The 26,661-nt window shown below is 37.1% G+C and overlaps 1 protein-coding gene across 1 annotated transcript in view; it reads left to right on the top strand.

The window, feature by feature from the left end:
- The window catches only part of ube3c (ubiquitin protein ligase E3C), a 30,837-nt gene extending 4,176 nt beyond the window's left edge, over nt 1-26,661 (top strand). The window contains exons 9-24 of the mRNA XM_059533342.1: nt 407-627; nt 733-884; nt 998-1,185; nt 5,267-5,353; nt 5,461-5,615; nt 5,835-6,061; nt 9,230-9,334; nt 10,849-10,936; nt 12,595-12,692; nt 12,901-13,033; nt 13,381-13,628; nt 16,806-17,018; nt 21,066-21,254; nt 21,486-21,552; nt 22,925-23,055; nt 26,131-26,661. Coding sequence (XP_059389325.1) covers nt 407-627; nt 733-884; nt 998-1,185; nt 5,267-5,353; nt 5,461-5,615; nt 5,835-6,061; nt 9,230-9,334; nt 10,849-10,936; nt 12,595-12,692; nt 12,901-13,033; nt 13,381-13,628; nt 16,806-17,018; nt 21,066-21,254; nt 21,486-21,552; nt 22,925-23,055; nt 26,131-26,301 — 2,473 coding nt within the window. The 3' untranslated portion in view covers nt 26,302-26,661. The remainder of the gene's footprint in view (nt 1-406; nt 628-732; nt 885-997; nt 1,186-5,266; nt 5,354-5,460; nt 5,616-5,834; nt 6,062-9,229; nt 9,335-10,848; nt 10,937-12,594; nt 12,693-12,900; nt 13,034-13,380; nt 13,629-16,805; nt 17,019-21,065; nt 21,255-21,485; nt 21,553-22,924; nt 23,056-26,130) is intronic.

Raw genomic sequence — 26,661 nt, 5'->3', positions numbered from 1 at the left:
AAAAGACTTTAAGATATAAATATATATAAATAAATATATATATACATAATAATATTATTAATATTATTATTATTATTATTATTATTATTATTTTTTTTTTTTTTTATATGTATGCTTAAATTAGGCCAACTAACTACATTCTTCTAAGTGAGAGCTTTCGTGTTGGCAAAAGAAAAAGGTTGTGGTATTGTTGTCTCATAGTTGCACAAATAGCCAAACGTGTATGCATACATTTGTTTGTATATATATTGGGAAGTATAATAGTATAAAAATTTATATTCATTGTGATGTATAGAAAAATGAATTAGGTAATGTCCTTATTGCAGACTGAAACATACAGTACAGTTACAATAAATAATAATAAATTCACAGGTTCTCAACCTTTTTTTTCTTCTTTCATTCACAGGCAGTTTGTTTTTTCGGCCTTCACTGAGGAGTTCATTTCAGTGCCTTTCACTGAACAAATCTATAATTTCTTCGTGCCAGCTTTGTCAGACCCAAAACTAGCTTTCCCATTTCAGAACTTCCTTTGGTCACTTCAGGCCACCATAGCCTCCTCTGCCCAGGCCAGAGCTCAGGCTCCCTGGCTATTTTACTTTGTGCTATCAGTTGGAGAATCAGGACTGGGTAAGCCTTGTGCTTAATGGCACTTTACAGTGTCACTCATATACTGTGTGTTAGCAAGGTGCCCGATCAGTGACTAAAATGATTTTGTCCATTTTGTTTATATAGGTTCACTCTCCGAGGAAGGGTTGCTGTTGTACCTGAATGCACTCCAGACTCTGTTGCCATTGTTGCCAGTGACGGAGTGCAACAGTAGAGCTGACATCAACAGCGATTCAGAAGATGAGGAAGAAATGACCGTACAGACTCCTGCTGCACAGGTACACACACATTCTCTCTTATCCACTCCTTTGCACAAAAATATTCAGAGAGCTTCACAGTGTGCAAATTTGTTCTTAAACTGATGAATATAATTCTGTCTTATTTTTTAAAGGATGGCAGTTGGATATCTGTGCATTATATAACAGAGGAGTGTGTACAGAAGATGGACACCAAGCAGCAGACTAACGCTCTGCTTACATTAGTGTGGAGAGACTCAGCAAGTGAAGACATCTTCACCATGATGGCCTCCATCTGTCACACGCTGATGGTGCAACATCGTATGATGGTGCCCAGAGTCAGGTAAGATCATATATGCAGTGGCTGCTCCAGACATTTTTGATTGGGGGGGGGGGGCAATGGGGGTCCTGGTCATTACAAGGGGGGTCTCATGAAAACCAAAAAAAAAAAGTGGACACGTCTAATAACTGCATATTACTGCTACTAAACAACAAAAACAACACAGCATATCAACTACTTTGTTTTAAATTAATCAATTGCAGTTTGCAAACAGTATGCTCAAACTGTAAAGGGTTAGTACAGCAAAAAAGGTAAATTCTGTCATTAATAACTCACCATCATGTCGTTCCTAACCCGTAAGACCTCCGTTCATCTTCAGAACACAGTTTAAGATATTTTAGATTTAGTCCGAGAGCTCTCCAATTCAACCTCCATTGAAGCTGTGTGTACGGTATATTGTCCATGTCCAGAAAGGTAAGAAAAACATCATCAAAGTAGTCCGTGTGACATCAGAGGGTCAGTTAGAATTTGTTGAAGCATCGAAAATACATTTTGGTCCAAAAATAACAAAAACTACGACTTTATTCAGCATTGTCTTCTCTTCCGGTCTGTTGTGAGTGCGTTCACTGCAGTGTAGTGATATCCGGTTCGTGAACGAATCATTTTATTTAACCGGTTCTTCTTGAACCAGTTCACCAAATCGAACTGAATCGTTTTAAACGGTTCGCGTCTCCAATAACCATTAATCCACAAATGACTTAAGCTGTTAACTTTTTAATGTTGTTGACACTCCCTCTGAGTTCAAACAAACCAATATCCCGGAGTAATGCATGCACTCAAACAGTACACTGACTGAACTGCTGTGAAGAGAGAACTGAAGATGAACACCGAGCCGAGCCAGATAATGAACAAAAGATTGACTCGTTCTCGAGTCAAGAACCGGTTGCATCAGTTTTCGGATCACCAGTAGTGATGGGAAGTTCGGTTCTTTTCGGCAAACCGGTTCTTTCGGACAGTTCGATTCAATAAACCAGTTGAAAAAAATGGTTTACTGGTTCTTTTGCGCTAGACATAATGGCGTCATTGGCGATGATTGCCCTTGATTCAAGCCTTCGGTTTACCCGCGTTCATAACACTAGCACAGAATCAGTTCAGAATCAATCACCAAAAGAATCAGTTCGGCTCAGAAGCTCTGTGTGTCGGTCTGCTTCACGCTGAATCACACATGCACAGTATCATCAGCTCCTCGGTTCTTGAATCGGACGCGTCTGACAGAAACGGTTCTCGGATCTGTGTACGAATAAATGTTGAATAAATTATTAATTATTATTGTTCTGCGTAGTTTGAAGAGAAACATTTTTAAATCTTTATCCCGGATATGTATATTTTTTTAATCAGGAAGAGGGTGGGGGGGGTCAAATGGAGTCAACCCTTCCAAAAAAGGAATCACCCAGGATAACTAATATAACTAGATTCACTTCACCGTGCACACTTGAGCTCTATCACTCTCTTACATCAAGATAATGTAGGCATGATGGACCAGTTTAATTAATAAAAAGAGATGCGGTCAAGAAAGAGCTGCAATCAGATGAGAACTGGATGCACTTTTATACGTGTATGAAAAGATTCCCCAACATCAAACTGTCAGGTCTATAAGCAGATTGTTTTTTTCAATCTTCTGTTTTTCCACTTTATTTAACGATAAAGCAACATTGCGATCAGGCAGTTTAGTCTCATCTTACTATGTTTTTTTTAAATTTGTATTACCAGAGCAGTTTTAATTGCTGCCACTCATCAATTAGTGTAATGAGCTCTTCTCTCAATCACCTTCGCTTTATGTACTTCTGGTTCTGCAGTGTTGACAAAATGAGAACAGGATTTCAGCCGATAGAATGAAAGAAAGGAGGAAAGTGATGGAGAGAGACAGCATGAAAGACCGAGAAGAGGAGAACGTCTGGTTTAATGAGGAAGAGAGATATCAGATAAAACCATTGAGCTTTAAAAGGTGGTGTCTGTCAACCAATCTGAACTAGTTTAAAGTTTCCACTCATGAAGTGTGCATCCTAGTCTATACCTTTTATGTTCTTAATATCAAAGTTGTATTGTGTATTAAAATCTTATCAGGAAACAGTCTTCACAGTAGAAGAGGCAGCATTCACAAACCCCTTACATTTTAGAAAAGATCGTACCACTTTAACCAAAATTGTAACTTTTTAGAATTTCTTAAAAGGGAGCATTTCCAAAAAAAAAAAAAAAAAAACGTCGTAGCTAATGTTTTATTATACTACTCATAAATTATTTTAGGAGCTTACATTTTCTCTACAAATACTTATTTATTTTGATTAATGATTGACATGTTTAAATTTGCCAGTTTTATTTTAATGTGGGAAAACTACTTTTCTTAAAATTGAGTCCATTTAACACCCATATTACGGTCTAATAAAAATGCTTTTTTCATAGACAAAAATTACATACCAAAATGAACCTATTTGTTAGACTGTTTAATATTTTTAATAGTTCTTTGAAAATATAGAGTAATCGGAAATGAATGAAAAGTATAACATACCCTATAAAGCACATTTCAAAGTTGATGCAACTCAAAATTGTTTCTGTGGGACACCTTAGACCTCTCTTGCAGGTTCTGCTTTCATTCACACATTAAATAAAGCTCTTGGATTTCCATTATGTTTTCCTACATATCCTTTCCTCATGCTGTATTTTCCTCCATTTTTTTTGGAGGTATTTTTATATTTTACAGCTCCGTCCAGAAGGAGAAGGCTTTTATCATAAATCCTGCCTTCACTACTTTATCATTATCGGATATCTGTACAAAATAATTAGCTGGCCTAGGAAGATTAATTCCTGCAGGAGTGGATGGGATAGTTTTACAAGAGGTATAACAGCTGGCCCTGATTTACAACCTTTAAAGAGCGTGCAAACTTGGTCGCCTTTAAAACATGATCATATTTTAAAGTGAAGAGTATGGCGGTATTTCACACTAAACAAGGTCATTATAGTATCAGACTGAGTTAGTGTAAATAGCGCACTTGGGTCTTGTCCATTGAAATTTCTCATTAATGTTAAGCTTGCTGTATTTGTTTTGGCTATTTAAAGATTCTATGAAGATGATTTTAAATCGTGATTAGATGCAAAGAACATGAATTTAAAATACAGAAAAAACATTGTCACATTATTAATATTAATAAAAGATAATGGAGTTATTATAACAGTGACATTGACTTTGATATAGTCCTATAGCTTTGATTCAATTTCAAACACGTGTACATTTTTTAAAATTATTTTGAGAAAATGAAAACCTGATAACATTTTGCTTTGTGTGTCCATTTTATTTAATTTAGAATTTTTTGTCTACTTCAGCGTTTAATCCATTTATCAGTGAGAGTTCTGCAATTGCCGTGTTGTTATTTTATTGTTAACGTTAGATAATATAGCATATTGGGCAGAAAGGTCTATAAAATTGTAAACAATAGTGCTTTGTGTGAAGTGGATTTAACTATCTTCTCTCTCAGTTACTTCTAATTATGCTTTATTTATTCTTTCACGCTTTGACACAAAACAAGTAACCACCAGAGTGATTTCTCACACCCTGGTGTGATGGCTGTTAGGTTTAATGATTTGGTGCGACCTAAACACAGTATCTAATTTGTGATAGCAACATTACTTCTACGGTCCAGCAGTTGTGACCGTGCTACATTGTCTCTCTGGCTGTCATTAACTTAAATGGAGCCCCCACAGGAACCACTGGTCTGTTTACGACCCTGAAGCAGACTGCTAGTTTACTAATGGAAGGTGCCTCACCTAAATAAAGCTTAATGGCTCATTTAATCTTTCCTGTGGTCACATACAAAGACTAGAAATTCCAGCTCACTGGGTTGTTTATATTTTTTTCTGTTTTATTAGTCCTGCTGTAATGTTTAGGTTTTATGGACAGGAGATGTGGTTATTTGAACATTCAGTGATGAGCGTAGTTCCTGTAGCACCTTTGACTAAAAGTGTTGGTGGGTTATGTTCATTAAGGGTACATTAATAAGTGTTTTTATTAATCTACATAATGTTTCGTATTATCAACTATTGTACTTTTAAAGATCTATATTCTTTCTATCTCTTTTTTTGTCTTTTTCAGGCTTTTGTACAGTTTAGCCTTCAACGCTCGCTTTCTTAGACACCTATGGCATTTAATCACATCTATGAAGACTAAAATGATCACAGGGTGAGATTTCTACATTGTTTTTTTTTTAATGTGTACTTTAATATAATATTAACGATATTAACCATTTTTCTTTTGCCCTCTCTTTTTTCTCCCTGTCTTTTGTGTAGCTCTATGGTTCCCTTGTTGCAAGTGATGTCTCGAGGTTCTCCAATGTCTCTGGAGGACGCCAACAGGATCATCCCCCTCTTCTATCTCTTTAGTTCACTCTTCAGTCATTCACTCATCTCTGTGCATGACAGCGAGTTCTTTGGCTCAGCAGACGGTATTAACATCTATTCTGCAAATATGTACAAATTACTGTATCATAATATATTGAAGTATTTAATAGAATACATTAAAACACATCAGGTCTTTTATTCTTTCACCTTCTTTTGATTAAGGTCTTTGTTAACTATACAGCACTCCTGAAATTTTAGTTTCTCGTTGCTAACTTTTTTTTAAAATTGAATGTTACAAATAAATGTCTCTCAATGCTCTGCAGGTCAGAGCCAGACATCGATGATGCCCTTCTCTCTGGCTGAGTTGGTGACATTGTCTCGGTGTTTGCGGGACGCCTGTCTGGGAATCATTAAGCTGGCCTATCCTGAGACTAAGACGGAGCACAAAGAGGAGTATGTAGCTGCGTTTCGCAGTGTCGGGGTGAAAACTAACAGCCAAGTTCAGCAGCACATTCAAGCTAGGCAGAAACGATGGGTCCAGCTCTTTAAGGTGATTCACTCCATATCTACATCTCACACTCTTATTTCCTAGCTGATATTAATGGTATATTCACTTTCATAAGGTGTTGTAGTTGAAAGGGATTAAATGTTACCAGTACTGAGAAGATTCTCACTAGTATGAATTCAATATTCGTTAACACTGATAATATCTTTAGTGGATGGTGGGCGTTACTTTTAACCGGTCGCTGTATTAGCAGTGCTAACAACGTCTTTGATGACCTAATTAAATGAACTGACAATTAATGAGGCGAATAGTCTCAGCATCTGTTAGGGCCATCAGTGCTGATCAGCCAGGCAGGAAGACCACTCAATCAGGAAATTAATAGGTTGTTTGCCAAGACTAAGTGAGCTGAACAACAGCGTTAGGATATTAGTCAGCTGTCTTCCCTCTCTGTCTTCTTCCATCATCCTCTTCCTCGTCTTCTTACTCATTATTTATGTGTACAGGATGACCAGATCTCCTGCTTGCTGTTGACAGCTCATTGACCTTCTTTTGTCCTTTCATTTAACTAAAAATCTTTTCAGTAGATTTGTAGAGCTTTTCAACGTTGACATTTAAAAATGAAAGGTCATAATTTATAAACCTTTATCTTAGTGATTGATGCATTATAAAAATGAATGTGAAGCAATTTAATTATATGATACATGTCAGAGTACATATGTTTCTCCAGGAGCTTGTTAAAATCTGCAGCTTTAAAAGGAATGTTCCCCTTTAAAGAAATAAATCATTACCAGATTTTACATTTGACTCCAAACTGTGTTTAGTGCACTCAAAACAGTTCACACCGCTGTCCGTTTAGATGTAAAAAAAAAAAAAAAAAATGTTTTCCACTATTGGTTATAGCGTGTATTCATCAATGTACATGCACAGGAATGCAAACTTCACAATTCATTTTCAAAACCTATTGTTCAGGTTCATGTGGCTGATGATTAAGATCATTAGTCTTAGTTTGGACAAATGTGTAAAATGAACTGAGATAAAAATGTAATATACAAAATAATAATAATAAACAAACGATTTATTTAAACAATAGTTATAGTTTTAAAGCAGTGCAGCAGTAAAATGCTTTTTTTTATTCTTAGGAATTCCAATTTGTTTTAGAAGGCTTAATTATTCAAGCTCAGTTATCATATCATCCTATCAGCAGCCTGTGAGATCACCGATGCACAAAATTATCATACTAATTTAATAATTTATTTCGTTTCCTTGCTGGAAAGTGAATCAATTCCAGCATAACACCAAAAGCATCCTAATATTTTTAATAAGACTGAATTTGTATTTAACGATAACAATTTAATAGAAACATTAAGTAAGTTATTAATCATAAGGCTTCCATTTCCTCAGTTATTCAAAAAACAGTCATCAAAGAACATTTACGTCACTGAATAACATCACTTTAAAAAACACTCCCTTTGGTGGGGGAGTTGTGGCCTAGTGGTTAGAGAGTTTGACTCCTAACCCTAGGGTTGTGGGTTCGAATCTCGGGCCGGCAATACCACGACTTAGGTGCTCTTGAGCAAGGCATCGAACCCCTAACTGCTCCTCGGGCGCCGCAGCATAAATGGCTGCCCACTGCTCCGGGTGTGTGTTCACGGTGTGTGTGTGTTCACTGCTCTGTGTGTATGCACTTTGGATGGGTTAAATGCAGAGCACAAATTCTGAGTATGGGTCACCATACTTGGCTGAATGTCACGTCACTAGTTATTATAATCAGCGAACCTGTCTCCATTGTATGATGAATAAATCTCTTACATAACATTCTTGCATTGCACGTACATTTACACTTTGTTGTTTAAGATGAGAGATTTCACAAGTCAGAATTCAGTCAGCGCGCACTGAACAATAAAAAAAAAATTCAACGTGTACGAACACTATGAGTGGAATCCCAGAACATGAACAGTTGGACTCTGAATAATGAGAAGGCAGTTTTACTCGCATGTAACCAGCATAAACACTTTTTGGTGCACTTTGAAATTTTGCCTTTGTTAAAGTGAACCATCCCAAGGAGAGAATGCAACATTGTAAACATTTCCCTGGTTTGGAACAAAGCAAATATTCTAAAGGATTTAAGAAAATGCTTATTTTATTTTTTAAGTTTGTACTATTTCAGCAAGCGTCTGAATGAATCACTGTAAGTGACAGATCATTGTTTGGGTTCCACTAGTCGAGTCAGTACGGCATACAAAAGGCTCTGAAAGATTTCCACAAAAGATGGCGGAAAACGTCTCCTGTCAGCGAAAACGACCCATTAAAGAAGTACAAGCAGGAGAAACGCATTTCCCAAATTGAATGTGCAATTTACAGTCGGCTCTAACGCTGTTGACCCCTCACACACTAATGTTTGCCTCCAGCCATGGGCCGTCCCTCCGGATGTTTTATCACTCCTATTGTCGAGCTATCTATTTAATTGAAAGAAGTTAATTGAATGAAAATGATCAACTAAGCTTGTATTAATATTGCTAATGGAACTTTCTTCTTGGCTGTGTTTGGAGAGGGATGTCACCGCTGGAGTTTTGGAGAGACCCATTAAGGCCTGCACTTAACCCGATGGGCTAATTAACCAATGCTTATTCAGTCCACTTAGACAGGAAGAGCCTTCGGACCCCCTGCCCCATAAACTCACTAGCAACAGAGTTTTGCACTTGTCTTTATTACAGACTCTCTGGCATTAGCATGTCTTGGTCAGAGATTGATAGGCATTCTCTAGAAATGGCCAGCCAGACGTTTGTTAGACCCTGTAATCGGAGAAGAAAAAGCTTAAGTATTAAACAGAAGTGTAGATAAATGAATTTGGATGAAGTTTGTTGACATGGGTAAATTACCCAGTGTTTAAAGAGAATCAAGGCATAAAAAAGACATTTGGATCATTGTAATATTTATTTTCTGTAAAAGTCACTATCTGTGTATTTGTGTCAGCAAATTACACACTGATTATTTGTGCTGGCTGAACAATGAAAGTTTGTCTGTCTGCACATTCTCCATCATGTGAGCTAAGCAATTACCTATTAAAGAAATGGGTTTACATGGGGCAAATTGATGACAATGTTTTTGATTAAAAATTTTTGTAGCTTAATATTTTATTTTGCTTTTAAAATTGAAATGTTTATTTATATGAGTGAATGAACAGTGGGCTGAACATTAGTTTCTTTTTTAAAGGTGATTACCAACCTTGTAAAAATGCTGAAAGCCCGAGATATTCGAAGACCGTTCTGTCCATCGGGTCATTGGCTGTCTGATGAGGTCAACATCAGAGCAGACAAGGTAAAATTCATTTGCTGATCATATGAATAAATCCTACTAAACAGAATTCAGAAAGTGTCAGCAATTTATTTTTTGATCACTAAATAGTAAAAATCCAATGAAAACTTATTAAGTTATATTTTAATAATTGTAAAGCATTTGCATTTAAAAGAATAAATACATTTTATTATGCAAGTATTATTATTATATCGACATCACTTAAATGTGGTGTGCCACAAGGCTCTATCCTAGCCCCTATGCTTTTTTCTCTTTACATGCTCCCATTAGGAGACATTTTTAAGAAGTACGACATCACATTTCATTGTTATGCAGATGACTTGCAAATATATTTACCGTTACAAAATGGAAATAATGTGCAATCTCTAATGTCTTGCCTGTCTGATCTTAAATCATGGCTTGCTTGTAATTTTTTATACCTCAATGATAAAAAGACAGAGGTTGTAGTGTTTGGCCCTAGAGGAACCAAAGGTACAGCAGAGTTCAATTTCGGATCACTGTCATTATATGTGAAAGACCGTGTTAAAAAACTTGGGTGTTTATATTGATAACGCTCTGAAATTGAATGCACAGGTAAATTATGTGTATTAAGTTTTTTTCACTTGAGAAATTTGGCTAAAACGAAATCAGCTTTGACACATAAGAGCCTTGAAATTGCAATCCATGCTCTTATATCCTCAAGACTTGACTATTGCAATTCTTTATATAAGGGTATTAGTCAAGCATCTATTCAACGGCTACAAAAGGTACAAAATGCTGCAGCGAGATTATTAACTAACACTAAAAAACGTGAACACATCACTCCGTCCTTGGTCCATTTACATTGGCTCCCAGTACAATATAGAATTGATTTTAAACTCCTTTTATTAGTGTATAAATCTCTTCACGGCCTTGCACCGACTTATTTATCAGATTTGTTAATAGGGTACAAGACAAGTAGAACCTTGAGATCATCAACTCAAAACCTGTTAAAAGTTCAGAGGACCAAGCTAAGCCAGAAAGGGGATCGTGCCTTTGAGGTAGTTGCTCCAAAACTTTGGAATAGCTTACTATCACATGTTAGGGACGCTGATTCTGTACATGTTTTTAAAGTACAACTTAAGACACACTTTGAAATGGCTTATTCATCTATTCGATGATAATGATTATTATTATTTATATATATATATATATATATATATATATATATATATATATATATATATATATATATATATATATATATATATATATATATATATATATATATATATATATATATTTTTTTTTTTTTTTTTTCTTAATCAGTTTGTCCTTATATTGTTGTATTGTTTTATTGAGATGGTGTAAAGCACATTGGTCAACATGTGTTGTTTGAATGGTGCTATACAAATAAAAGTGACATTGACATTGACATAATATTTTTTAAACATGGATATGCGTTTCTAAAAAAATAAGTTCAAATGTGTATATGTGTAGAATCACTAATAGCTTGTAGTCATCTAACTTGCGTTTTGTTTAATAATGTTTGTTTGTAGGTGACTCAGCTCTATGTGCCCTCAGCAAGACATGTGTGGAGAACCAGGAGAATGGGACGCATCGGACCGCTTCAGTCCACATTAGATGGTAAGACTTATCCATATGGAGAACAACCTCAACTGTAGTTTAGTGGAAAACACACACATAAACAAATAAACAAGAAGTAATAATGACAGCCAGTCAAGCAATTTCATTCCAAAGCAAGTCAGAATTCTCCCAAGGGTGTTGACGCTAACTAGTACCAGTGTTTCTGGTCTTTTCCATTCCACCCTGGAGCATATGTACATAAAAATTCAATCAGCCTAAGACTGGACACATCTGGCTGCCTGTTTATCTGGACCTTTTTCATTTCCCTAAATGCACTTGTTAAGGTAGTGACGAATGGCTCCTGTATTGACCATGCTGCGCCATATTTCTCCACCAAGATGGCCCCTTGATGGCTGGTTTGAGGAGAGAGAGAGGACTGACTGATTGAGTAGAATCATTCCACCATGCAAGCAGCGTATTAGATGAATGACACTTCTCATCTGCTGCTATGGCAGTTTTTTTTCCTGTGGTCGAAACGTTTGTAGGATGGAGTTTTAATACAAAACAAGCGTCCCTGTAATGGAAGGAGAGGACAGGTGGATGGGCAAATCGCTGCTGAGTTAATTAAAAGTGTGTGGCAGGAAAGACAGAGGGGGATTGAGTGATCTTTAATGGGATGCTCTGTAAATACTGCATTCAGCAAGGCTGCTAGTAGACCTCACTCAAGGTTGTGCAAGTGTACAGATGCAAAATGAACTAGGTCTTTTGCAGCAGACATCGAGTTTCTTATGTTTATTTATGTGTATTTACAAATGGAATTTATTACTGTGATAGCAAAGAATCCAGCTTTGCTATTTTTTGCTGCAGCCATTACTCCAGTCTTCAGTGTCACATGATCCTTTAGAAATTACTCTTAATATGAAGATTTGCTGCTCAATAAACATTTCCTAGTATAGCCAGTATTAAAAAGAGTTGTGCAAATTGTGCCGTTTTTAGTGCATGCTTTAATATATATATATATATAGATTTTTTTTTTTATTCTTTGTTGAATAAGAACGTTCAGAAGAATTTGTATTTACTGTTACTTTTAATGCATCCTTCCTTATAACAAAATAAGAATTCATTTCTGGTTGAAAATCTTACCGCAAATTTTAAAACGGTAGTGTATAATTGTAATTTTTTTAGTTAAGCGTACTAATATAATGGCATTTTAAGGTGGGGAGGAATTTGGGTTTACTGCTAGTGTATTTGTCTGGATGATGATGAATAGAGAGCTTTAGAGATTGACTGTCGACAGGATAGATGAAGATGGAGGCAGATGAATTCTGTGGTTATTGAGTCCGTGCTCTGAGCTTATGTCGGTGTTGTCTTTTGTTGTCCATGTAAATTCAGGAGCATATTGATAAATTAATGGATAGATTTCTAAAGGTGAAAAAACAGAGCATTGTTTTCATTATATTTGTAGCTGTTTATTTTATTTTTGCCATTTTCATTCTTTATGCATTTGCATTGCAAGGACAAAAAGTGACAAAGGATATCGGAAACAGGTTCGTGAAATGACGCAAGAGGATTTTATCTTGCATCACTTGCATTGGACACAGTAGATCTTTGTTGAGAATATTTGGTTTTAGAGATGTTGTAGTTTTGAAAAGAGATATAGGTTAAAAGATTACTTGAAGAATTAAGGTTTACAGAAATAGTTTTTGTGTTCCTCACAGTTGGACTGGAGCCTCCACCATTGTCAGTATCAGAGGAGAGACATTTGGCAATCCTCACCGAACTTCCGTTTGTTGTGCCCTTTGAAGAGAGAGTGAAGGTAAGACAGCCATCACTGGTATAGTGTGGAGTGTTTTGTGCACAACAAAAATTCCAAATTCAGTCATCTGTGAATTAAAAATTGTAATTAGGTGATGACATTGTTTTGTGCTTTAGATATGAAATGCTAGGGAAAATCTAAATGGAATACATGCCTAGATTCTGAGGCATTAAATGATGTTAATAATCTTTGTTCATTCTGCTTCTAGATCTTTCAGAAGTTGATCTATGCTGATAAGCGTGAAGTGCAAGGAGACGGCCCTTTCTTGGATGGCATTAATATCACCATTCGACGGAACTACATCTATGAAGATGCTTACGACAAATTATCCCCCGAGAATGGTAAACAAGGCAAACCGATCCCTTCTGACATGTTGAAAACTCCTAATAAAAAGCATTTAGCGCAACGAATGTGGCTTTCTTAAACACAGAGAAAAAGACATTAACCTTGCTTAGGAATTAGATACAGTTCTTCATAGCAGCTGTCAACAAAAGCAGTTTAGATGATTTAGGACAAGCCTCTTGAGTGTTAGAACTCACTTCAAGTCTCTTAGAAAGTCTCTTTAGTTGTATAGCGTCAGACTTTTATAGATAAGGACACATTTCTGACATTTTGATTTATATTATTTTGTAAAACTTTTTGACAAATTTTGTAAAATGCTAAATATATTTGTTAATCTCCATTTCAGAGCCTGATCTTAAGAAGAGGATCAGGGTTCATTTGCTCAATGCACATGGGCTAGATGAAGCTGGCATTGATGGAGGAGGAATATTCAGAGAGTTCTTGAATGAGCTGTTGAAGTCAGGCTTTAATCCTAACCAAGGCTTCTTCAAGACAACTAATGAAGGTCTTCTCTATCCGAGTCCCACTGCAGAGATGCTTGTGGGAGAATCCTTCACCCGACATTACTACTTCCTTGGCAGGATACTGGGAAAGGTAAGACTAGAATTACATGTATTGCACTACACTGTAACATTTTTATCTCTTCACCAACCACAGGTCATCACAGAATCCATTTAAATTTCTGCTACACCTGCTCTCTGTTTATTTGAATTATTTTACTGCAAATTAATTATTTGATATCTCTAGCAGTGGCTTATCTTTGGGTTTTCTCCTAGTTGTCTGATTTTTCTTTTACTCACATACACTCTCAGACACAAACGGGGTCATTTAGATCAATGCTGAAGGTCAAGGGTCAGGTTCAATCAGTGGTCTCAGGCTGAGTAGCTTAGGTGCCATCATAAATCCTATCCATTTGATTTACGAGGTCACTGCAGTTTAAAGTCAAGTTTATTTGATCCAAATCGTTTTTCCTTTATCTGGGTTTATTTTTGTAGGAAACCTCCATTAAAACGTTAGAAATGTTTGGCTGCATGTAAATTACTCTACTTTGTCTAATTTTATCATTTCTTAAAGTAGTTTTGTAACATTAATATAGCTTCAAAAATGACAATTTGCAGTGTACAAGTATTTTCAGAATCTATACATACAGTAGCATTATGTGGTTAATTAAAAGGGTTAATAATAAGTGAAAAATGTTGTGCAATAACTCAATTTTGATAAGTCTTCTGATTATCCTAATTTTGCCCTGTGTTTTCTTCTTTCTACACCTTGAGCTACAATTTATTGTCACTATTGTTTTGGCTTTCTCTTTCGTGTGTCCGCTAGCTGGTATTTATTAGCCGTTAATGTTTTTAAAGTTTCATTAATGCATATGCCCAGGATTGTTTATCCCAAAGCACATTGACTGGGGGAAGGGTAAATGAATTACCTCATGCCAAGAAGCTTGCTGCTCAATTAAGCTACTCCATTAGCCCATGATTCCACTTCTCTGTTTGTGTAGCCATCGCATTTGGCCGTGGACGCTAAATCAGTTAGCACCATAAATTAAAGCTCCGTGCCACTGGTAATAGAGTTTTGATCTGTTTTACAGTCACGGGCATCAACACCACTTGTGAAGAGGCAATTCAGGCCACTTATTAGAGAGCTATAATGAACACACACACACATGCACACCTTGTAAGATGGAAGGGACATAACTGAGCTCTTGCCTTGAGGAATGGCTGGCCCGGGCCCTTTACTTTCCTGATCTTATTCCATTCAATTGCCCCCGCTCCGTAGTAATGTGCAAAGCAATTAAGGTGACGAGATTAATTTGAATTTGACTTTCAATTAACCCTACTTCTCTCTCCATAAATATGTGAAGGAGTGGCAGACTGTGAGTGGGATATTGATATTTGTTTAGTGCTTTTATAAAGACGACCTGTATAGATTACAATTGCGTCACTGTTGCTGTTTGGCTGGGCCCATCAAAGACACGCACACAAAAGCACAGAAAAACTTTTGATCTTACTTTCTCTGATGTATCGCACTTTTTTTTTGTAAATTGTGCTGATTTGTCACCAAGGTAATGTTATATAGCTGGCTTTGGTTGAAGATTTTATCTGAACCTGTCAGGAGTGTTTTATATATGGTATACCATCGTTTTCTAGCAAGAGTGTTTGTACAATTATTCTTAAAAACATTTAAGAAAAAGTTTTAATGTGAAAGATTGTAATGTGAAACTGTGAATATTTCTGTCAAACTTGTCTTTTTTGGTTGTGGGGTTTGTGAAGAAAATACAGACTTGATACAGTTTAGATTTGGGAAATCTATACTTTTTGCTCATTGAATGCAGTTTAGGCATCATTGAAAATGCTGATTTTGTGTGCACCTGCTAAACAGTGCTTTACACAGAATTAGATCCCCAGCCATATTTGCAATATTACAACTCTAGTTTTCCATTCTGTTTTTATACGTTTTTGCTATTTTGTTTTATTATTAGTTTTCATTTTTTTTTTTTTTAATGATTGCTTTTATGATGTTTATAATGCCATTTTGTCTTACTGTTTATATTTTTAATCTACATTCTAAGATGTTTACCGGGTACTGAACAAATAAAATCTTGAATTTGAACATTAGTAGTTGCTATTACATATTAGATCATGATGTAGAAGAAAACCATGCTTTGACAACATTCAAATGGATACTTGGGGGAAAAAAAGATGTATATTAAAGTATCGAGACATGCTTACAGCCATTCAAGCTTTGAAGCAAGTTGTATAGAATTACCCCGTTGAATTATTTTCACACACATACTTCTGCAGTCTGCTCATATCCTCAAATACAAACCGAGTCACACACAGACAAATACCACATGTTCTGCAGTTCAACAAGCAGTGCTTAACTGTCCCTCTCCAAAGGGCAACAGAGAGGAAAGAGAAGGTCACCACTCGTGATTGATGGCAAGTGTGTTAAATTTTTTATTGATTCTTAATGCTGTAAATTTACTAATTTATTTGGCAGAAACAGAAGGCAGCTGCTAAGTTGTTGGCGTTTACTTTCCTGATGGTGCCACAATTTGCATTAATTGCGTTGCCACTGCACTCACTTATATTAAAAGGCCCGGCCATTCATTAATCCTTTTTATCCCAAGTCATTTTGGCACAATTTCTGGCAATAAACACTCATAAATAATAGTCTGTGTTGTGCCTCTATATCCTTATTGCGTCTTTTTTCTTGGGAGCGACATTATTGATAGGTTTCTGGAGGGCGCAGCACATATGTTCCCACAACAGGGCTTGTGGTAAGAATGTTGCTAAGTGGATTATTTTGCATTAAAAATGTCCAGTATTTGAAGTCACACAATTAACCTGTGTTTAGAAAATGCTCTGATCTACAGCCTCTGTGTGTGTTTTAGATGCATGCATTATGGAGATTTGGGAAATTTATAATCCATTTAGCTTATGTGGTCAAGGGATTTTAGTGCAATCATTTATTCAAGGCCTGTATATTTTAATGTCCGCAGATATGGTCTTTTTAGGACTATTGCGGTACTTTAGCTTTTTTGACTCACCATCCTTGAGCTTCTTAATGGAACAATAGGTTAAGGGTACAGTTAATGTTTTTCAAGTTTGAGCTTCTTCATTTGAAAGTGTCCGAATTTGAGACAGATTAGCCCACAGGATGAATATATGATTTTGTCAGTTACATAGCTCATATTGGCTTGGTTGCACATTGCACTCCTGGAGGTTGTTTTTAGTTAAATATCTCTCTCTCTCTTCTGTCCCCCAGGCGCTGTATGAAAACATGCTAGTGGAATTGCCATTTGCAAGTTTCTTCCTGTCCAAGCTCTTGGGCACGAGTGCAGATGTGGACATCCACCATCTGGCCTCTCTAGACCCAGAGATGTACCGAAACCTGCTTTTCCTCAAGAGCTACGAAGGTGATGTCGAAGACCTCGGCCTTAACTTCACTGTGGTTAACAATGATCTTGGGGAGGCCCAGGTGAACAGCACTCTTTTTTCCTTCTTTTGTGCTCTTTTGCTTGTCTTTTTGTGTCTCTTCTCTCCTTCTCTTGTTCTCTGGCATTGTTAATGATTGATCTAACTGTTTTTAGTCTAAGCTGATGAGATAAAGCACGTCTCTGTCTAGAGCTCTCTGAAAGAACTTCTCTGTTGACCAGCTCAAACATACCTGCTGGGAGTAAATGGTGTCTAGCATAGTATTAGAGCTAATCATCCCACATGATATCTAGCATTGCCACTCCTTACCACCAACAAAGTAAAAAACGTATAAAGGGAAATTCCACATTTGTTTGAAGTTTATGTGAGATTTTTATGTTCTTTTAACAAATGGTTTACATTTAGAAAATGTTGATTTGTCAACCTTAGTAACAAGTATTAAATAATAAAATTATATAGACGAAATGTATACATAAAAAAAGGAACTTTACCCAGGAACTAGGGACTTTGGGCTGATACTCGGTGTGTTTCCACCGCAGGAACCAGGAACTAAATAAGTTCAGGGTAAAAAAACATGCCTCTCAGAAAGTCCCTGCTGGCGAGGTGGTACTTTTTCACAGTTCCAGAACTTTCGGGGGCGGGACTTGGGCGCAAAACATGCTGATTGGTTGAGTTCACGCAGCATTGTGATTTCAACCACTATTTATTCGGATTATTTGAAAAATATTACAGTTATTGTGTCATGAAATGTGTGTCAATTAAATGTTTTCCAGGCGAGAATGTAGTTGTTTAAAACTCAAATCTGTGGTTTATTTATAAAGACAGCACGATCAGCGGGAGCTCAGTGATCATTTATCTGCCGAGAGCAGCCTTACCACGTCTAGTCCTTCTGATATGTGCCGCTGCTGGCTCTGATGTCTCTTTAGTGGTTAAACATAAAATATAATACGTTTTGGGTAAATCTAACAGGTAACCTTTGGTCTGTATTAAATTTATCTGTTAAAATGAAAATAAAAAGAGGCAATTGAGGTAATATTTTGTTTCATTGTAATGGCTGTATATATACATTTCCCTGAACTTATTATGTTTAAATGAAAATGAAAAGGAGGCAGTGGTATTTGATATCCTATTTCGTTTTATTGTAAATATACAGTGAGGAAAATAGCAGTAGCCAAGGCGAGCTGACTGATGTTATCAAGTACGCTGCTGTTTGCAGAATTAACAGATTTGCGTCTTTATAAACAGACATCACACTCCCGAGTCGAATGCGCAAAGTTCGAACTACCGAGAATGCAAGTCCAAAATTTGCGTACTTTGTATTGAGAAACGCGCGCAGACCTACGTCACCAGACTATTTGTCTAATCTTCACGGTACTTTAGACTGCGGTGGAAAGACCGAAAGCAACAGGTCTGGGGGGAAAATAGTTTCTGGGGAAAAAAGTTCCTGGTACAATTGTTCCGGGTAACTTCAGTGGAAACGCTGTATTTGTGGTTTATTATTATGAGTCGTTTGGGATGCAGTAACACACGGACCTCTCACAATATATATACGCGATCATGCTGCAAGTATCAGAAGTTCCGCTCTCCGACGTGGTTAGCACTACATGCGTACTGCGCCCAAGTCCAACTGAACCATGCTCTGGTCCACCTCTTCCAACCGAGCCAGGGACAGCTAAACTAATTTAGGCTAAGCATCAACATACACAAACCACTGTCCACTGTTATTTTTAACAGAAAAGAATGCAACGAGCTGATAATTGACTTAAATGACTTTATAAGTTGGAAATAAAAAGTTTCCAATAGCACTTGAGGACAGCAGAGAAGCGCTCTTGCTCCGCACATTGGAGTGAATCGTTTTGTTAACATTTTGCTTTATTATTTTGAGTCGTATGGGACGTGATAACACACGTCACTCTCACAATATATTGCTTTACCGATCTATCGCTTTTGCCCCTCAGAATTATTCACGCAATCATGCAGCACGTATCAGAAGATCTGCACTCCGGCACGGTTAGCGCTCACACTCACTGATCTATATATAACTGAACTGCACTCTTGCCCACCTCTTTCAACCGAATGGAACGATCACACTAGTCAAACGAACCCGGCTTTGGAGGTTAAGATTGCCTAGTGTGAGCACACACTAATTATTCTCACGCATCCGGCAAATACGAGTCTCTACCCGCTCATCAAATGTTGTCCCACGCCACACTCTGCTGCGATGGGTCCCGCGTGCCTGTTGTAATGATATGATCAAGGCTTTTGATGAAAAAGTGCATAATACACTACTTTTAATTGCTCTCTCTCTCTCTCTCTCTCTCTCTCTCTCTCTCTATATATATATATATATATATATATATATATATATATATATATATATATATATATATGAATAATTTATATATGAAAAATTTATATATATTATAATATTAGGGGTGTAACGATACATGTATTCGTACCGAACCGTTACGGTTCGGACATCTTGGTTTGGTGCATGAGGACTTACAGTGAATGCAGGCAATTCACCCTCAGTCCAGAAGGGGCGCCCGCAGTATGCAACGCTGTTTGATAACTGCCAGCAGAAAAACAGCGAGCAAATGCCATGAGTTGCACACTTAAATACAAAGCCCAGTAGACAGTGACCATGTGCTGATTCTGAACCTGTCTGTCATATATAGTATAGTTATATAGTATACTTTAAATATACATATATACATTAGTATACATTTATAGTATATTTTAAAGGCTTGCGCACTCAGTTGTTTGCGAAATGGAGCTTTGTGCTCATGTATCCTACCTCTCTCATTCGGCACAAATCCAAAAGTTTCATAATATTGCTATATTTGCGATGTATCTGAATGCTAAACTACAATTTCTTATGTAAATTACAGGCTTTGTACTTTAGCTATGTTCCAACAGTGGCACAGAGGCAGGTGCGCTGATGATCTGTTTGGTTCACTGTATTTTATTTTGATAAAGGATTTTTTTTTTTTAAAGACTACTGTCTTTTCAAAATAAATGAAAAGAAACCAAGCATAGTAGATTTGTTTTAGTTTTTTTTCCCTGTTATACCGAATATACAGAAATCGTATCGAATCGTGACCCCGGAAACCGAGGTACATACTGAACCGTGACATCTGTGTACCTTTACACTCCTAATATAAACACATACAGTATATATATATTCTGAATAATAAAATAGATAATAAAAAAAAATCATGAAAAAAAAAAAAAAACCTATGCCAGAATGGGTAACAGTGGTAGATTTTAGCCTGTCTACCTCAGACTTCGTACTTCCGCTCAATTTCATTTCGCTTCTGTACTCAGTCTGCGAGAGCGACCTATCTCTCAGTTTTCCTCCGGCCTCAAAACAGCCGGCCAATCAATGAACAGAGGGCGGGCTGAGAGCCGTGATGTAGACGCTAAGCACCAAATGTAAGATCGTAGTTTAGGTTAGGGAAATCGAAAACGACAAGCGGACATGGAGAAACGGGATGCTATTCGCAGAGTGTTTGTTTTATATTTTGAATGGAGGTGATGTTGTGGCCCTAATCGTGACCGGTTTTGGGAAAAGTTTAATTTATCAACTGTTACTGATCGTCAGCGAGAAACTGGGGAGACCAAAGTCTGGCAAGGTGATAATTGTGATTGTGTCCCCCTTGGTTGCTCTCATGCAGAATGAGGTTAAAAAGGCAGTGAAACTCGCTCAATGTTTTTTTTTTTCGCAGCATACCTGTTTACAGTGGAAGTTCGAGACGGCGTCTACGGCTAGGTAGATTTAGCCTAAGTAGTCATTTAAATAATAGTTGTTACTGATAAACTTGTATTTCCATAAATAAAAAAACATTTGTTAGATGACTTTTTCTTATAATAGCAGGAGTAACCGAGTAAAAGTAAACCTTTATTTACTTTCCTCTTCATTAGCGAGGTAAAGGGTGTCCATGTGCACTTATTTCCTCTGTTTTCCTCAGTTGCCTTCAGCACTTTCCTCTGCAGCTGTACTGTTCCACTTTCAACAAGGAATTAAATCATCACTGAACCCAGGGTGATGGTGCATGTCACACTTCCATCTATTTGTGCCTTTTTCCAGGTGGTCGAGCTCAAACCAGGGGGAAAGGACATCCCGGTAACCACAGCCAACAGTATAGCCTACATCCATTTAGTGGCCGATTACCGTCTGAACAAACAGATCCGAGCACACTGCCTGGCCTTTCGACAGGGTCTGGCTAATGTGGTCAACCTGGAGTGGCTGCGCATGTTTGATCAGCAGGAAATTCAGGTAGCAGCACAAACACATACTTTACACTGAAAATGCGAGGAAAAGGGACATCTGTCTAGACGCACACAATCAGTCAAGTGTCAGAAAAGATTATTAATAACAAGATTAGCAGATATTATTGACCGGTATTATAACACTGCCTGTCTTTTCTTTACTCCTACTTCTACTTTAAACACTCCTATTTGTGGTCATTAATTAAATGTAAACAGCCTAGTCCATCTGTATTCACAGGTACTGATCTCTGGTGCACATGTGCCCATCTGTCTGGAAGACCTGAAGAGATTTACTAACTACTCAGGTACTGCAAGAACAGCCATTGCACTTTTTATTAGTCACTTCATTTTTTATTTTAGATTTAGCTTTATTTAAGAGCCTTTGTCTTTTTTCTTACAGAGAAATCAGGTTGCTATTTTGTTTTTTATTCTGTATCTACTAGCAAGGGAGAGCAAAAGCACGCACAGGTTAAATGTTAATTTATAGTTTGTTCATTAATGAGTAATAAAGCTTAGGTAGTGTGTTTGTTGTTATTTGATTTATATTGTTTGTATTTGGTACCGCCCATAAAGACTGGATTACACTAAACAGCTTTTACCCAGATTTGAGCTTGATTTGCAGTATGGAGGATTTGCTGTTAGTTGCCAGAAGCTCATGTCAGTCTGTAGATTCTGAGCACTTGACAGATTTAACATATGTATGATACATGCATATCATGTGTATATTGTGCACAGAAAGGATTATTATTATTTTTTTTTTCATTTACATTTAGTCATTTTGCAGACGCTTTTATCCCAAGCGACTTGGATATAATTGGTGAATTTGGAAGTTTTTGTAATACCAAGTTTCAGGCATTTGTTCAGATAAGTACAAGCTAGAAAGGCAAGGAATAAGTAAAGAGAAAGACAGTTCTTTTTTTATTTTTTAGGATGAAGTCAAGTAGCGTCAAAAGAGATGAATTTTCAGCTGTTGCTTGAAAATTGTCAGGGATTCAGCGTTCCGGATAGGGGTGGGAAGATCATTCCACCAGCCAGTTTTGGTGAACGAGAATGTTCTGGAAAGTGATTTTGAGCCTCTCTGTGATGGTAGCATCAGGCGTCGCTCACTAGCGGATCTCAGACTTCTGAAGGGGATGTAGATTCATAGTAGTGAGTGGAAATAGGCGGGTGCCGAGCCTGTGGCTGTTGTATATGCAAACATCAATATCTTGAATTTGATGTGAACCGCATCCGGAAGCCAGTGCAAGGATATAAAGAGAGGTGTAACATGGGCTCTTTTGGCTCATTGAAGACCAGTCGGACCGCTGAACTCTCCATGTTTGATATTTTGCGCAAATTTTAGAACACATTGTTTTAATTTTTCATGCACCTCCTAGCAGCGAGGGGTATGTTTCTGCATGTCTAGTCTTTTCAAAGGTGGAAAGTTTATGATTCCTACTGTTTCAAAAGTTGTTCCGATTTTAAAAGTTGTGTAGTGTAATCCAGCCTCAAGTGTCAACTTTTCTTCTACTTAAACATGATGTAATAAAAAAGGTTTCAAATTTTAGATCCATGTTTTGAAGTAAAGCACATAGCGGACATGCAGTATTATCTGATAATTCATAAGGGTTAGACTTTTAGTTCCTGCATTATATTCTTAACCTTTTTGTTTTTCTCAACTGTTGCTGCATTACTCAGGTGGTTATTCAGCGAACCATCCAGTGATCACAATTTTCTGGGATGTGGTGGAGAGTTTCAGCGATGAGGAGAAACGCAAGCTGCTCAAGTTTGTTACAAGCTGCTCACGACCTCCGCTCTTAGGCTTCAAGGTCAGTGAGGGCCAAGACCCTCTGAAAATATGAATTGAATGAATTAACTTTTGGCCTGTAGAAGACATCTGACACTCTGTTCTGTTGTGTCTGAACTCTTTAAATACAAGTTAATGATTCCTCTGAGATTGTATGGTGCCTTAAATGGGTGCACTGGAAAAGTGAAATGTACAGACATGACCCAACTCAGCTGCATCGGTATGACTTGCACCACTGTTATCGCAAATGGAGTTCAGCTGAAGTTCACAACAGCTCACACCTGCTGATGATTTTGTCCCATTTTCTCCATTTTTATTCTAAAGTTATCAGGATCCCCACCACAAAGAATTCTACTCGCTTTAAGGTGTGCTGTCTTAACGGAGAAATAATGAAGTGAACAGAATGTTTTGTCATTAATTTACACAAGGGTGTATGAGCAAACAGGCTCATTGTAACAAATCATTTTCACATTACAACAGCTATCAGGATAGGCCTTATCTGGGCCTCTATTTGTGCTAAAGAGGTTGTGCCCCTTTGCATTGTAATGCTATTTGAGGCTTTGCCAAGTGCCACTGGGTGTGTAAAATCCATCTGACTGATAAAAACGTATAAATGCCCTGTTGAACTTGCAGTGGCTCTCACGTAATGTTGACTGGATCTAGTGGGTAATCAAATGCCAGAAAATATTGGTTTAAGAGAATAGCATAGGACAGTTAACGAATTATTCTGCCAACTGTTTTCTTTATTAACAAGATTATTATTGTCTCATTCTCTAGGAAAGTCTTTTTCTTGTGTGTCACAATGTGAAGTCTTATTGCACTCAGCAAAATCTGGAGAACAGAAACCTCATTAAATGTGTTTTTATGCCTTGCTTAGACTAACCAAGGACAGTAATTGGCATTTCATTGACTTTATCACATATTTTAATAGCTGTCATCAGTTTAAAGCGGATTACTTTAGCCTGTATGAATTTGGGTGGGGGAAAAATCATAGCTTCCGAGCAATTCCACAGATATGTGTTACTGCCAAAATTAAAGTGGGGCTGTTTAATGAATTTGACTTTGGTGCAGACGCTCTGAGGAAAGGAGGAGTAAGAGGAAAAAGACGAAGAGAGACAGATCAAGGGGAGATGGCCTCCCACCTTGTCTGCCTCTTTAGCCAGCTCAGCCTTAATTAGGTGCCGTTAAACACCCCAGAATTCATTAGGGGAGAAATAGCCCTGTCACGGAGAGCTATTTAAAAAAGATGATGGATACCCTTTTCTCAAAATGATGGCTCCCACCATGACACTTTCTCGATAAGCAACGATACTTTAATATCTTAATTGTTAGAAAAATTGGCCGGTTAAAGCAGGTTTAATCAGGTTCATTTTGGGGTTGAGCCTTGCAGCCACGTGGAGAATTTTTTCATTAGACCTATCTTGTTGTTCTTCCAGTAACCTTTCACAGATCTGAAAAGTATAGATTTTGCATCAATGTGATATCAGGCTGTAGTTTGTTGCATTTATCTGCACAGATGCTGCCCAATTAAAATGTGCATTAGTATTTTTTTATTATTATTTAAACATTTTATTTCTACCCAACCAGTCAGTACAGTCACTTGACGTAAATTAAGACAATTTGTATTCAGTGGTTTTGTCATTGACATTATACTGATGCCCCATTTTATTTCGGACATCCCCCATGTGCTAATTCTAACTGTACAAATGGATTTGAAACTTTGGCTTTCAGTGTATAGCTGTACGATGTGGCACGTCAAAATGATCGCAATCAGTGTAGACACAATGTTACACTGTGTGATCCTTTACTGTTTTTTAAGAAACACAGGGTGGGTGAAAAGAACTAGGAATTAAAAATTGGTAATAAAGTCTATATTTCTAATACAAATGTATTGAAACAAACTGTATGTATATATGCTTCATTACATAGGAAAATGAAAGCAAATCGTTAAATTTTAACGTAGGCACCGGTAGCGCCAGCCAGTGATGCTACAAGTTATAGCCATTAAGTATAGCCTAGTTACTTTTCACCCACCCTGTAGTTTACTCAAAATGAAGACTTGCTGAAAATGTACTTGCCCTTAGGTCATCCAGAATACTGACTTTGTTTCTTTATCAGAACAGATTTGGAGAAATTTAGCATTACATCACTTGCTCACCAATGGATCCTCTGCAGTAAATACGTGCCACCAGAAAGAGAGTTCAAACAGCTGATAAAAACATCAGAATAATCCACTCGACTCCAGTCCGTCAGTTAAAGTCTTGTGAAGTGAAACGCTTAGTGTTTGTAATAAACAAATCCATCAAGATGTTTTTAACTGAAAATTTAAATCTGAATCAGGAGAGGAATCTGCACGGATCAAACGGTGTTTATTAGCAAAATCAGTCCACCAATAAGTCAGTGGATTTCGATGTGAAAGGTGGACTTTTTTTCTGGAGGAAACGTTGTTATTATTATGGATAATGGACTTTTGGACTTTTTTACTGATGGATTTGTTTATTAAAAGTTTTGTGAATTGCATGTGGATTATTGTGTATCAGCTGTTTGAGCTTTCATTCTAACAGCAACAATTCACTGCAGATGATCTGTTGGTGATAAAGTGCTACATTTCTCCAAATCTGTTCATATGAATAAACTCCACTACATCTTGGATGGCCTGATGGCGAGGACATTTTTAAGCAAATGCTCATTTTTAGGTCAACTATACAAGTACACAAAGCTTGCTTCATTTCTAGGCGGTCATAACTGAAATGAATCATAACTTGCAGTGAGTCAGATGTTGATTCAGTAACCGCCCTGAGTGATTCAATGAGTGTGAAAAGATGAAGGTGAAAGACGTGTCAGACTGATTTAACCCAGTAACGTCCGAGTGTTTTTGACCAATTCATTAAAAGAACTGGATCAAAAAGTGAATTGTGCCTTTATTTTTATTTTTTTATCAAGATTGCAATCTCACTTTCACTTGACTAAATTATGATTTATTTTGTCACTGGAAAAATCATTTCTTAATTCTTCCATGTACTGTATATTATCAAATGTGTTTGAGTATTGTTTTATGTTGTCATTGATGTTCATGAGACTTTCTCCTTGTCTCTAGGAGCTGTACCCAGCCTTTTGCATCCATAATGGAGGCACAGACCTGGAGCGTCTCCCTACTGCTAGCACTTGCATGAACCTTCTCAAGCTGCCAGAGTTCTGTGACCAACAGCAAATGAGGAACAAGTTGCTCTATGCTATCGAATCCTCTGCTGGCTTTGAGCTCAGCTGAGGAATATGTCAACTCCTAGATGGCCTTGAAACCCTGACAAGAGTATTCGGCTTTTGACGTGGTGACCAGATAGGAAATGATCGGAATGGACAGACAGTTTGGATCTACATTGATATGGAGAAGTTGCTGGAAAACAGACAGGTTGAAATATGTGCTCCGTTTTATTTTTACTTCAAAGAAAGTAATCTTGTAAATAATGCATTTATAAATTCAAAGCAACATCCAAGAAGGCATCCATCGATCAAAAGCACTAACATTGAACAGGGACATCTGAATGTTGAGGTAATAAAATGGCAACGCAAAAATTTAACTTGTAGATTTTCCTTGGTTTTGCATTTCTACCACCAGAATAGATGTTTT

Source organism: Carassius carassius, chromosome 3 (assembly GCF_963082965.1).
Source record: "Carassius carassius chromosome 3, fCarCar2.1, whole genome shotgun sequence".
NCBI classification, from domain to species: Eukaryota; Metazoa; Chordata; class Actinopteri; order Cypriniformes; family Cyprinidae; genus Carassius; species Carassius carassius.
This window is presented reverse-complemented; position numbering and strand designations above follow the sequence as displayed.